At 43.6% G+C, this 14,675-nt stretch overlaps 1 protein-coding gene across 1 annotated transcript in view; it reads left to right on the forward strand.

The window, feature by feature from the left end:
- The window catches only part of arhgap39 (Rho GTPase activating protein 39), a 487,284-nt gene that overhangs the window by 257,921 nt on the left and 214,688 nt on the right, over positions 1-14,675 (forward strand). Inside the window, exons 9-10 of the mRNA XM_041183281.1 lie at positions 2,093-2,109; positions 8,202-8,219. Coding sequence (XP_041039215.1) covers positions 2,093-2,109; positions 8,202-8,219 — 35 coding nt within the window. The remainder of the gene's footprint in view (positions 1-2,092; positions 2,110-8,201; positions 8,220-14,675) is intronic.

Below are 14,675 nucleotides of genomic sequence, written 5' to 3' on the forward strand. Positions count from 1 at the left end.
TTCCTTTCCCTCAGCACTGCTGACACACCTCCCCCACTACCCCAGCTTAGTCCTTACTCCTTCAGACACCCTTACTTCTTCCTTCAGCCTTACTCCCTCACCTCTCTGCACTTCCTCCCCGCGGAATCCCTCCCCTCGCCACACTCCTTCCCCTCTCCAAACTCCCTCCCTTACACCTTCCGCCCTCCCCCTATATCTACCTCCCCAGTTGCCATCTTCTCCATGTAAACACCCTCCTCCCCCCATACTCCCACCCGCCCCCCACACCCTAATTATCCCCACAGCCTCACCCCATTCTGACACCTTCATTCCTCCCCTCCCAACCTCACCCCACCCTGACTCATTCATCCCCCCCCTCCCAACCTCAACCCATCCTGACACCTCTTCCCCATCTAATCGATCCTAGACCTTTCTCTCCCACCCCCGGTACACCACCCACTCCCAAACACAGCTGGACCTTCCTCTCCACCCCCTTGACCATCATCCATTGTGAGCAGATCCTCAACAGTGATTTTCCAACTTTGGTAGGCTGCTTCACAGCAGAGCCATAATCGTGAGAGTCCACCCAGCATGCCATGGACGTTCCTCCAAGCCAAGGCCAAGCGGACGATTGCAAACTGGTTTCATGATTTTGGCCTTTTCGCCATATTGTCTGCTCACGCTGCTGAGCAAGCCCGAACCCAGAGGGCATGGATGATTCTGCCCAGAATCTAACCATCATCCCTTGACATTCAATGGCATTACCATTGCTGAATCCCCCACTATCAACATCCTGGGGGTTATCATTGACCAGAAACTGAACTGGACTAGCCATATAAATACCATGGCTACAAGAGCAGGTCAGAGGCTAGGAATCATGCGACAAGTAACTTACCTCCTGACTCCCCAGAGCCTGTCCAGCATCTACATCCTGGATGAGTGCAGCTCCCACAATACTCGAAGCTTGACACCAACCAGGACAAAGCAAACCGCTTGATTGGCACCACATTCATAAACATTCACTCTGCCACTGATGCACAGTGGCCGCAGTGTGTGTCCCATCTGTAAGATGCACTGCAGCAACTCACCAAAGCTCCTTAGACAGCGCCTTGCAAACCCACAACTGCTACCATCTAGAAGGACAAGGGCATCTGACACATGGGAACACCACCACATGGAAGTTCCTCTCCACCGACTCACCATCCTGACTTGGAAATATACCGCAGTTCCTTCACTGTCACTGGGTCAAAATTCTGGAACTCCCTTCCAAATAGCACTATGGGTGTATCTGCAAGCCAGGACTGCAGAGGTTCAAGAAGGTGAACCTTCTCAAGGGCAATTATGGATGGGCAATAAATGCTGGCCTAGCCTGCAAAGCCCAATTCCCATAAAATGAATTTTTTAAAAAAATTTTGAACTCCTCAATTAAATCTCCTCGGAACCTGCTGTGCTCCAAGGAGCACAATCCCAGCTCTCTAGTCCCTCCAGATAACTGAAACCCCTCCTTCCTGGTACCATTCCAGTAATTGTCTCCTGTATCCTTGCTGAAATATTGTATACAATACACCAGCTGGGACCTAACCAGTGATTTGTCAAGGTTTCACATGGAACACATAAGGTTGTCTCGTACAGTTGTAGCAAGACTTGTCTGCTTTTATACTCCATCCCCCTTGCGATAAAGGCTGGCATTCCATTTGACTTCCTAACTGCTTGCGGTATCTGCATGCTAATATTTGTGATTCATAAGAAATAGTAACACTAAATTGAGGCAAGAGAATATCGTTTTGATGGTGTTCTTTAACTGATCTCCAAGATAAAATGGTCTTTGCACCCAGCAGCAGTCTTCTGCCCCTTTTAAAAAATTAAATCCCCATAAATGATCTGTCTTTTTCTCCCTCCCCCTCCATCTCTAAGTGTATGGCAGTAAACCAAATAAATACAGTACTCTGCAATTTGAAAGCGATTCAACTTCTGGTTGGGATTGATTTGTTAGTGTGCAGTTTGTGTAGCCATTGCACTAACTGCTTGTCTCTGTCCCACCCTCACCTACTCATTTCTCACTCTGTGATTAACCAGAGGTGAAGAATTGTAAATATTTATTCATACTTGCAAGTATCCGCTTCAAAGAGAGTCAAAGGGGTATCAGGGGTAGACAGGATAGTGGAATTGAAGTCATAATTAGACCAGCCATGTCTTATTGAATGGCGGAACAGGCTTGAGGGGCCGAATATCCTACTCCTGCACTTAATTCATATGTTCACTTGCTTCTTTTGAGAGTGGGGAAAAGAATCCATATTTCTTCCCCTCTACAATGTTAAATGTCGAATCCCTTCTGCCTCCCCACCTCCCTCTTAAGTTTCTGGCTGTAACCAGGGAAACTGTATAAAGCTCAGGTTCCTGCAGCTTGTAATCCCTCCTGTTGAATCCAGCAAAAGGAATGCATTCTCCATTAAGAAGATTAGCGTGCGCTGTACGACAGCAAATCTATTCTTATCTCAGCCTCCAGAACTAAGCTGAGTGTGTGCTTGTGCATATGTGTGGGGTGGAAGCAAACGCAGATGTCTTCCGTTTCAATCGAGTAATATTCCTTTTGTAAATTTCCTTAAATTCCCTACAGAAAAGATTTAAAACGGCGAGCAGGTTTGAAAGTATTTGGGAATTAAGGCAAGGGTTTTGTTCTGACTCTGCTGTAGGTCAGATGACAGCAGTGTTTGTGCCATATCTGCTTTACCATTCTGTTCCTCTCTTCCCCTTCTTTGATGTGCTGTGACGAATTATCCTCCCTGGTGTTTTAGGTTTGGATTCTGTGTTACAGCCGCATTTTATATAGTTTGGCGGTCTCTGCAACTCTGTTCTGTCATCAAGAGTGACAAAATGCAATATTTTGACTCTTGCTTCCATTTCACTGATTATGCCATCACAATGTGGTAACTAATACCACATTTAAAGGCTGAAAAGCTATCTAGAGATGAAGATCATAGGAGGAGACAACGGGCCACATTCTTTTCTGTTGCTCCATCACATATCGAACTGGAGAGAATGGCCAGCTCACTCGTATCCTAACTGATTCGTGGAAGTAACCTTTTCCTTCCAATTTCTCATTCCATGTCCCATGACCAACTTCCAACTTACTTTGTGTCTCTGCATCTCTTCCTGAGGAGTGTGACTTGATGCTTTCTGATATAACCGGCTATTACAGATTACCTGCTACCTCCTCTGATGTCCCTGGCTGTCAGAAGTCTTCAGCCAGGTGCTTTGCTGGTTGCCCCATCTTTCTTTGATGTCATTCGCTGAACAATCCTTTGCCATTTGTCCACAAGTCAGTCAACATTGCTAACAGCTCCTGTCTCTGCTGTTGGACCTGCCTGCTGTACCAGATGTCCATTGTGAAACTGCAGAAATGTAACTCACCTTGAAAGGTGCATTACAATCAATGGTGATCCTGTTTTCTCCTGACATTCGCTTGAGTGAGTAATTCTGCCTAAACTAAGATCAGCATGGATCTGGGATCAAACTCTGACTTTGTGTCTATTTAGTTTGTCACCTCCCAAACTGTCACTAGCTTTTTCAGAACAGCCAAAACTGGACTAGTCCTGCTTCTGTCTTCTGATTCCAGCTGAGCATGGCGGTACACACACCTTGGACATGGGCTTTAGCAGAGTGTCAAGGTGCATTCAGTGTTGCACTGTGTATCCCATCTGGTGTTTTGGGAGTAGCATTGCCTGAATTGTTTCTGTGTGGATTATCACAACTATTGGGTGCAGGATCAGACTGATCATCTAACTTATTTTTAACCACTGATAGTTATTGGGAACATAGGAACAGGAGTAGTCGATTCAGTCTGTCGAGCCTGCTACACCGTTCAATTGGAGGATGGCTGATCATCTACCTCAACGCCATTTTCCTGCACTATCTCCACATCCCTTGACATCATTAGTCTCCAGAAATCTATCAATTTCTGTCTTGAACATGCTCAATGATTGAGCTTCCATATTCCTCTGGGATAGAGAATTTCAAAGATTCACCACTCTCTGAGGGAAGAAATTCCTCCTCATCTCAGTCTTAAATGGCCAACCCCTTATCCTGAGATTATGAACCCTGGTTTTATACTCACCAGCCAGAAGAAACATCCACCCTATTATGCCCTGTGAGAATTTTGTAAGTTTCAATGACATCACCCCTCATTCTTTGAAATTCTAGGGAATACAGACCCAGTCTCCTCGATCCCTTCACATATGACAATCCCACCATCCCAGGGATGAATCTGGTGAACCTCCATTATACCTCTTCCATGGTAAGTATAAACTTCCTTAGATAAGGACACCAATACTTCAGGTGTGGTCTCACCAAGGCTCTGCACAACAGCAGTAAGATATTTTTACTCCTGTACTCAAATCCCCTTGCAATGAAGTCCGACACACCATTTGCCTTCCTAATCGCTTACTGCACTTGCATTCTAACTTTTAGTGATTCATGAACAAGGACAACCAGGTCCCTTTGGACACCCTCAAGTAGCATTCTCAAAAAAATTCCAGTGATTTCCCTTTCATAAATCCATGTTGACTCTGCCCAATTTTATCATTTTTTATCTAAATGTCCAATTATCACACCAATGATGATCACCAATACATCCATTATTTCTCTGGCCACCTCTTTCAATGCTCCGTAAGAAACTCATCTGCTCCAGGGGATTTATCAACCTTCAATTCAGTACTACCTCTTTACTAATACTAATTTCTAAGAGTTCCTCAGTTTCACAAGCCACTTGGTTATTATTTCAAAGCCAATCTTTTTTTCTATTTTATTTAATAATTTTCCTACAGCCAGCTCTCCATTCTGGAATTTTTAAGAAATTAATTTGTTTTGTTCACTTCTGGTGTTTCCTGTCACAATATCAGGATAACTTGCTGCAGAGTCTCAGTTGATGCTGCTCTGCAGCCAACCCCTTGAGATGCAAGAGACATATTTTACCCCATGGACCTTTCTGCTCCTTATGCTGCAGCTAGGTGCCCCCTGATAATGGTTTGACTAATATTGGGGAATATGTGTGCAGTTGCAGACTCAAATCAGATCCCACTGCTTTGTGGCACAATGTGCAGGAGATGCAATGCCCCACTGTGCCTTCCTACTGTCTGTTCTTTCAGTCATTATATCCTCCGGACTGTTTCTTCCCTTGTCTGTTTATCCTTGCAACTTGCACCCAATTGACGACCTATGCCTGGCAAATCAGACACTGCAATAAGCCCCCACTGAGCTGAGAGAAATATTTCTAGAGGACCCTGCCACTTCCTCTGGGAATGTAAAACACAATTTATCTAACGGAGGAGTTATGGTTTAAAGGGGATTATATCTTAAAGCATGTTATATATATATATATATATATATATATATAGAGATGTTAAGTAATTACTGATTACTCGCACCACTTGAGCAAGTACGCCACTTGTAATCTTATTTGTTGAGGGAGTAAGTTTATTTTCCATGTCATTGCAGTGAACATCCCTTAGCCCAGTGACCGTGATGAGTACATGGATCTGGTGCTTTAGAATGATAAAACCAAATGGACTGACAAGCCTTTGTCCAAACCTGACTTGAGGAATCTCACGCTGTAGATAATGGTTAGTATAAATATATCCAGCGTAATGCAGAAAGATAAGCAACAAAAATTGTACAGCATTGCTCACATATAGAGACACATATCTGTGTCCTTTACAGGGCAGTGGATGGTGGGCACAGGGTAAGAACAAACAAACTTTACCGTGCTCAGAAATGGGCATTAGGAGGTTTTCCGAAGATGGGCAGAGAGATGGCAAGGAGGATGTACTAACGGAGGAAATAAGTGGGAATGAGCACTGATAGAGCTGAGGACATACTCAAAGCCAGGTAACTCACTAGAACTGTATGATGGCCAAAATCCGGCACCGTCAGGCCTAAGACTGTATCGGATTTTGGATTTTCCTGGGTTTTAAATCAGGTAATCAATTAAATCAGGCAAGGCACCATTTTTACTGGCAAGATGTGACCTCGTTTCCCATGGATTTTACACATTAGACCCGATGGATTCAAACTGTTCCCGAATGCACATTGAAGTTGCTTCAGGCACTGTCGGATGCCCCTTGAAGTCTGCTACGCCCAACAGTTGCTCAGTACAGGTCGGTCACGGAACGGCAGAATATTATGCCGAAAGTCAGTTTCCGGTTTTTCAGCTCTCCCTTGGCCAGAATGGGAACTAGCCAGAGGGCAATGCCTTTGCCTAATGCAGCTCGCCAAGCACTTTCACATGCCGTTGACCACGAACCAACCTGACTTTCTGTCCCAAATGACCGAAGGTGTTCAGGGCCGCCCGTTCGGGGCAGTGTTTCACAAACTTCCCCTGCTCGTTCAGGATTGGAATACAAATATAGTATGTGGGAGGGTCGGCCCTTTTGAACAAGCCATTTCTGGCACAAATAGGGTGCTTAACACCAGAGCAAGAGCGTCTGACCGCAGGCATCCGTCCTTGCATTGTTGAAGGGATATCACCAACCAACGTAATACCACAACCTCACCCGCAGAGGGAAGCACTTATTTCCATTCTCAAAACTGTCCGGTTTTCAGACAGTTCCGGTTTTTGGACATCGTCCCTGTATAAGTAGTGACTACAACCCTTCAGAGAAATGGTGGGGATCTATCTGTATCCTGCTAAAAGGCTGAGTATTAAACCGACTTTTGGCTTCTTATTCCGCCGTTGCGCAACCAACCTGTTCTGAGCAACGGTTGGGCACGGCAGACTTCGAGGGGCATCCGACAGTGCCTGAAGCAACTTGGCCCAACTTCAGGGAGAATTCGGGAGAAGTCCAAATCCATCGGGTCTAACATGTAACACCCGTGGGAACTGAGGGGTCACATTTTGCCAGTAAAAATGGCGCTTTGCCTGATTTTATTCAATACCTGATTTAAAGACTGAAAATAAGGCTTCAGCATTTTGACATTTCATCTGAAATGGTTATGTTTAGCTTCTTACCACATGTTAGTCATGAAGGTGCTAATGTTCGTAGAATCTCAGAAAACACAGCCTTTGGGTTCATTACTGTTATGCCAGAGCAAGATTTTCAACTGGAACTATATATACTCCAATTGCATTTACCTTCCCTTTCCCTGTATCCTTTCATATTGCTTTTCAAATACCTACCAGTTCCCTTTTAAATAGTCTGTGCTTCAGTAATTATTTACAGTAAAGCATTTTGTGTCCTAATAACTATGTGGGAAAATGTTTCTTCCAGTTCCCCTATTTATTCTTCACAGGCTATGTTACCCACTTTTCACCATTCACCAAACAACAGAAACTATTTAACTCTCTTTAAAACCTTTCATGATTTTGAAAATCCCTTTACCCTGTTCCAGTGAAAAGAGGCCTACCCTTTCATAAATTATAATCTCTCATTCCCCTTTCCATAGCTCTAACCTGCCTATAACACACAGCATACATGCAAGACTTCAGTTGTGCCTAACCAATTTATTGTTTTAAATCCAGAATCCCATTTTCCTTTGTGACCTTTTCTACCTTAATTTCCAGCTTTTATGGAACCATGTACCTGCACCCATTCACAACAACTCAATGAAACAGACCTTGCCTGCATGCAGCAAGACCAGGCATGAACTGATAAATGGCAAATCTGACCACCTCCCCATGACAGTCAATGGCATTGCCATCATTAAGTCTCCACCATCAACATCTTGTGGGATGCAGGGGGCGGTGGGGGAGGTTTACCATTCACCAGATGACTTACTTTTTACTCTTTCATGGCAAGTGAGCTAGCAAAGCCAGTATTTGTTGCCCATCCCTAATTGCCCTTGAAAAGGTGGTGACTGGCCATCTGAACCACTGCAGTCCACCCACAGTGCTGTTAGGAAGGGAGTTCCAGATTTTTGACCCAGTGATAGTGAAGTAAAGGTGATATAGTTCAAAATCAGAATGGTGTGTGGCTGGAGGTTAACTTGCAGGTGGTGGTGTTCCCATGCAACTGCTGCCCTTGTCCTTCTAGGTGGTAGAGGTCACACGTTTGGAAGATGCTGTCACCGGGTGCTCGATAAATGCTGCAGTGCACCTTGTTGATGGTACACACTGCTGCTATTGTGCATCGGTTCTGGAGGGAGTGCATGTATTAAGGTGGTGGATGGGATGGCAATCAAACAGGCTGCTTTATCCTGGGTGATGTTGAGTTTCTTGAATGTTATTGGAGCTACACTCATCCAGGCAAGTGGAGAGTATCCCATCACACTCCTAACTTTGTCTTGTAGATAGTGGACAGGCTTTGGTGACAGGATGTTGATAGTGGGGGATTCAGCAATGGTATTGTATTAAATGTTAAGGGGTGATGATTAGATTCTCTCTTGTTGGAGATGGTCACTTCTTGGCACTTGTGTGGTGCAAATGTTACTTGCCACTTATCAACCCAAGCCTGATTGTTGACCATGTCTTGTTGCATTTGGACATGGAGTACTTCAGTACCTGAGGAGTAGCAAATGCTACTGAACATTATGCAATCATCAGAGAACATCCCTACTTATGATGGAGGGATGGTCATTGATGAAGCAACTGAAGAAGATTAGGCCTAGGACACCACACTGAGGAACTCTTGCAGCCATGTTGTGGAGCTGAGATGATTGACCTTCACCATCCACAACCATCTTCCTTTGTGCTAGGTATGACTCCAGTCAGCAGAGAGTTTCCCCCCTGATTCCCATTGACTCCAGTTTTGCTAGGGCTCCTTGATGCCACACTCGGTCAAATGCTGCCTTGATGTTAAGGGCAGTCACTCTCACCTCACCTCTTGAGTTCAACATTTTTGTCTATGTTTGGACCAAGACTGTAATGAGGTCAGGAGCTGAGTGGCCCTGGCGGCACCCAAACTGAGCATTGGTGAGCAGGGAATAAAAACAGAAAATGCTGGAAAAACTCAGCAGGTCTGGCAGCATCTGTGGAGAGAGAAACAAAGTTAACGTTTCGCGTCCACATTACTCCTTCAGAGCTAAAGAGAAGTAGTATTTCCATCACACTATATTGGTGAGCAGGTTCTTGTGTAAGTGCTGTCGATGACGTGTTTCATCACACTACTTAAGATCGAGAGTAGTCTGGAGGGGCAGGAATTGGTCAGGTTGGATTTGTCATGTGTTTTGAGGATGGGACATACCCTGGGCAATTTTCCATATTATTGAGTAGATGCCAGTGTTGTAGCTGCACTGGAACAGTTTGGCTAGGGACGTGGTAAGTTCTGGAGCCCAAGTCGTCAATACTCCTGGGATGTTGTCAGGACCCATAGCCTCTGCTGTATCCAGTGCCTTAAGCGATTTCTTGATATCAAATGGAGTGAATCATATTGGCTGAAGACTGGTATCTGTGATGCTGGGGACCTTGGAGGAGGCCAAGATGGATTATCTGCTCTGCACTTCTGGCTAAAGATCATTGCATGTGGAAAAATGAGTTCCGTATTCTATCCTGATAAAGACTCTATTTCAGCCATTCGATTTTCTGCACAGTAGGATCGAATGAGACGCGGTTGAATTTCTCAGGATGCAAGTCCTTGTAGGATGAGACTTGGGACAAATCCAGTCCCCACCAACCGATGAGCTGTTCTCTGACATTCAAAAGGCTGAAAAACAAAGTGACTCATCAGAGTCTCTATTTGCCCCTTTGTATCCAGTTCTTTCCATGTATTGAAACTCTGGTTAAAACTGCAGGAAAACTTCCAGGGAATGAATTGCTAATTGATGTGCTATTTTGATGCTTATTACACATGAATCTCTAAAAAGTAAGTTTAAAAATGCAGCCAGGGCGGCGAGGGTGGGTGTAGACAAAGAGGGAAACAGACACGAGCAAAAAGCTGTAGGAACCTAATCCAACAGTGAGCAATTTTTCCAATTTAATAATAAGCCAGAGGGAATTGAAAAAAATGTCTTTTTTTAGAGATTGCCAGTAGAAGATCAGCATAAGAGAGTTAATACGCTAAGTGATTATATTTGAGAAGTGTTCATTTTAGAGGACTCTGGTTGCATTTTACCAATCATAGAAGGTTTCACAACTGTACTTAATGACTTCAGTTTTTCTTGTATGGGCAGCCATGACAGGCATAAAGGAGCTCAAAACTAATAAATTCCCACAGCTGGATGGTGGATACCAGTGGGTAGTAAATGACAAAATCCATGGATTCCTAATAGTCATCAAGAACAAGCTTTACTGGATTGGAAACCAGCCAAAATGGTACTTAAATGTGTTAAAGCAAACCTAGGTAACTACTAGATCCATTAGTTTCACATCAGTGTCTCACATCAGGGGCAAATGACAGCACCTTGCATTTATATAGCACTAAAGTACTTCGTGGGGGATAATAAAAAAAAGGAGCAGAGTCTGAAAGCTTAGTCAAAAAATTTGGGTTTCATAGGAAAAAAGGCTAGTTGAGGGGTATAGAGAGCAAATTCTAGACCCATGAGGACTCGAGATCTCAGAGGATGGCTGCCAATGTTATGGCAAAGGTAAGAGAGAGCATAGGAGTGCACTAGGATAGGGTCAGAGTAATTAAATTTGAGTGAGGGATTATAGGGCTGCAGGTGTTTGTGGAGATGAGAAAGAGTGCAACCATGAAAAGATTTAGACACCAAGTTGAGAGTTTTAAATTTGAGGCATTGAGGGACCAGGAGTCATTTGTAGGTCAGCGAGCTCGGGTGATAAATGCAGCAGGACTTGGTGCAGGTTACAATACGGGCAGCAGAGTTTTGGATGAGCTGGAGTTTATGAAGGGTGAAGGATGTTTAATTATTACTTATTCTTTCATGGGAAGCAGGCGATTTTAGCAAAGCAATCCATAATTGTCCTTAAATCTAGTGGCTTGCTCGGCCATTTCAGAGGGCAGTTAGGAGTCAAACACGTTGCTGTGAGTCTGGAGTCACGTGTCGGCCAGACCAGGTGGCAGATTTCCTTTGCTAAAGGGCATTAGTGAACCAGATGGTTTTTAATGACAATCAATGATAGTTTCATGGTGGCCATTACTGAAACAAGCTTTCAATTCCAGATTGTATTAATTGAATTCAAATTACACCAGCTGCCATAATGGGATTTGAACCCATGCCCCCAAAGAATTAGTGTGACCCCCTGGATTATTAGTTCAGTGACATTACCACTACATCACCACACCACCCTCCCCTCCCCTTCCCTGGATGGGATGCAGGCAAGAAGAGTAATGGAGTGTATCAGTGCTAAATGGGAGAGTACTTTAGAGGCTCTGGGGTTGAAAGACCACCTTGGGCTTGAATAACGTGCCGTTGCTTTTTTGAACAGTCTGGTTCAGCTGATCTTGTGGCTGGAGTAGATTCAGTGAATAGGGAACAGAGTTTGTGGAGAAGAGTCAAAGCCAATGATCATCCAGTCTGACAACATAGAGAAGTGACTGGGCCAAGAGGCCAGTGACAATGGAGAATAGAGCCATTAAATACATGTTACTGCTGCTATATAAATGTTATTGATTTGGTAATATAACTCTGTATTCTGTCTATGGGATTGTGTACAAACCGTACAAGATTGTGTTATCCCATGATTGTGGATGATGCTATCATAAGGTGGAAGAGGCCAAGGTTAGATTCTTGGGGTACTTCGGTGTAACAGTGCTGCGTATGAGAAGAGAAGCCGTTGCAGGAGATACTCTGGCTACAATCAGATAGGTAAGAGTGGAACCAAGCAAAGGCAGTTCTGCTGAGCTGGACAATGGAGACTACAGAGAGGTCGAGGAAGGATAATGCACCACAGTCACAGCCTGATGAAGCTGCTAAAGGATGACTGAAGGACCTAGGCAAAATTTGCAAATGGACAGAAATTCATTTCTGCTATGAGCAAACCTGCGCATTGGAAGAAAAATGGGATTCAAATTGAATAGCTTTGAGCAAGCTAGGAAAGAGGTTAAAAGGATCTATGAGCGATAGCGAGCTCAACACTGATTGTGTCCTGGTCATTGCTGAGCAGGATTAATGAAGCTGACAGAAAGCTAAACTGTATTACCAAATCAATAACAACAATTTACATTTGTATAGCAACAATAACTTGTATTATAAAGTAGCTTTAACATAGAACCTATCCCAAGGCACTTTATATCTGGGGGTGTTCTTCTAACAACCAGTTGGTAAAGGAGACCTGAAGTCAATATTGATTCAGTTTTAGATTTATTCACAAAGTGAGACATTATAAATGTAAATCTCCTGGTGCTGCAACCCGCCACCAGTATCAATAATTGTCTCTTTATATGTACATAGATGAGGGCCTCCCACCTGTATACACTTAACCTTAATTTATACAATTAGCAGGGTGGGGGTGGGGGAACTAGGAAAGACACAAAGTAAAAGGACTATCAATATAAATAAAAAGGAAAGGTTGTAAATGCTAGGTCTGGAAGCATCATGGTGAAGCTGTAACTCTTTCGAGTACAAACACATTTCCATCTGTTCCTATTCAGATGAAGTTACATTGTTTCATAATTTGCCATTGTGAGATTTGAACTCTTGATCTTGGGGTTACAAACCCAGTACCATAACCACTTGGCTATTTAGGCCAAGCTATGGTGAAGCTGTAAGATGCCAATTGTCAGATGAGGCCTCAAATACTGTATTCACTTGAGGTCACTGAAGCACAAGGGAAACATTTCAGCTGGTTGTTAAAATCTGGGCCAAGAGAAAGAATTAGAAAATCTCTTTCCTCATCAGCTTTGAATGAGAACAAACTTCATGGAAGTGCACAGATATTAAATAGAATAGAAAAAGTGAACCTTAAATGCAAAGCACAAACTGGTAAAAAAAAATGTTCAGGGCAGAAACTTAGCAGAACAGGAATGTAGAACCATAAAAAAAGTTATGGTGCAGAAGGAAGCCATTCAGCCCATCGTGTCTGCGCTAGCCAAAAAGAGAAAAAAAGAAGCTCATTTTAATCCCACTTTCCAGCACTTGGTCTGTAGCCTTGCAGGTTACAGCGCTTCAGATGCAGATCCAGATACCTTTTAAATGAGTTGAGCATTTCAACTTCAACCACCAACTTAGGCAGTGAATTCCAGACGCTCACCACCCTCTGGGTGTAAAGGTGTTTCCCCATGCCCCCTTTAATCCTTCTACCAATCACCTTAAATCTATGCACCCTGGTAATTGACCCCTCAGTTAGGGAAAACAAGTATTTCCTGTCTACCCAATCCATGCCCCTCATAATTTTGTACACCTCAATTAGGTCACCCATTAGCCTCCTCTGTTCTAAGGAAAACAACAGTGGCCTATCCATTCTCTCCTCATAGCTGCAATTTTCAAGCCCTGGCACCATTCTTGTAAATCTCCTCTACACTCTCTCCAGAGCAATTATGTTCTTCCTGTCATATGGTGACCAGAACTTTACAGAAAATTCCAGCTGTGGCCTAACCAGCATTTTACACAGTTCCATCATTACATCCAATAAAGGAAAGCATTCCATATGCCTTCTTGACCACCTTGTCCACCCGACCTGCCGTCTTCCGGAACCTGTGGGCATGCACTCCAAGGTCTCTCGTTTCCTCAATCCTTCTCAATAACTTTCCGTTTATTGAGTATTCCCTTGCTTTGTTTGGTCTCCCCAAATGCATTACCTCACATTTTTTCGGATTGAATTTTATTTGCCACTTCTCCGCCCACTCAACAAAACCATTAATATTGTTCTGGAGCTCCCAGCTATCCTCTTCACTATTAACTCCACAGACAATTTTTGTGTCACCTTCAAATTTCCCAATCATGCCTCCCACGTCTAAGTCCAAAACATTAATATACACAAGAAACTGCAAGGTCTCCAACACTGAGCCCTGTGAAACACCGTTTTCCATTCGTAAAAACATCCAAAGACCAAGACTGAGCCAATTTTGGATCCAACCTGCCACCTTCCCCTGTATTCCATGAGATCTCACTTTTCTGACCAGTCTGCCATGTGGGACCTTGTCAAATGCCTTACTGAAATCCATGTAGAAAACATCTGCTGCATTACCCTCATCAATCCTCCTTGTTACTTACTTACAAAAAATTATATTAATTTAGTAAGACAAGATCTTCCCCTAACAAAACCATGCTGACTATCTCTGATCAGCCTGTGCTTTCTGAGTGACAGTTTATCCTGTCTCAGAATTGTTTCCAACAACTTGCCCACTACTGAAGTCAGATTGACCAGCCTATAAATTTCTAGCCTTCCCTTGCACCCTTTTTAAAAAATGGTACAACGTTCGCAGACCTCCATTCCTCTGGTACCTCACCTGTACCTAGTGAAGGTTGGAAAATGACCCTCAGAGCGTCTGCCATTTCCTCCCTGGTTTCCTTCAACAGCCTGGGATACAATCCATCCAGCCCTGGTGATTTATCCACCTTCAAGGATGCCAGTCCCTTCAGTACTTCCTCTCTCATTATGCTTATTGTACCTAATATTTCACACTCCTCCTCCTTAACTAGAATATCTGCATCACCCCTCTCCTTAGTGAAGACAGAGACAAAGTACTCATTGAGAACCCTGCCCACGTCTTCTACATCAACGCACATGTTACCATGTACACCTCTGAAAGGCTACAGAACCACAGAAGATCCTTGTAGTCTTTCTAGCTCATTCTATTGTCTATATTTTATGTCCAGAAGGAAAAAGCAGTTTGGACCAGTACCCTTATTTCCCAGTTTTTAATGGT

Source organism: Carcharodon carcharias, chromosome 3, assembly GCF_017639515.1.
Source record: "Carcharodon carcharias isolate sCarCar2 chromosome 3, sCarCar2.pri, whole genome shotgun sequence".
NCBI classification, from domain to species: domain Eukaryota; kingdom Metazoa; phylum Chordata; class Chondrichthyes; order Lamniformes; family Lamnidae; genus Carcharodon; species Carcharodon carcharias.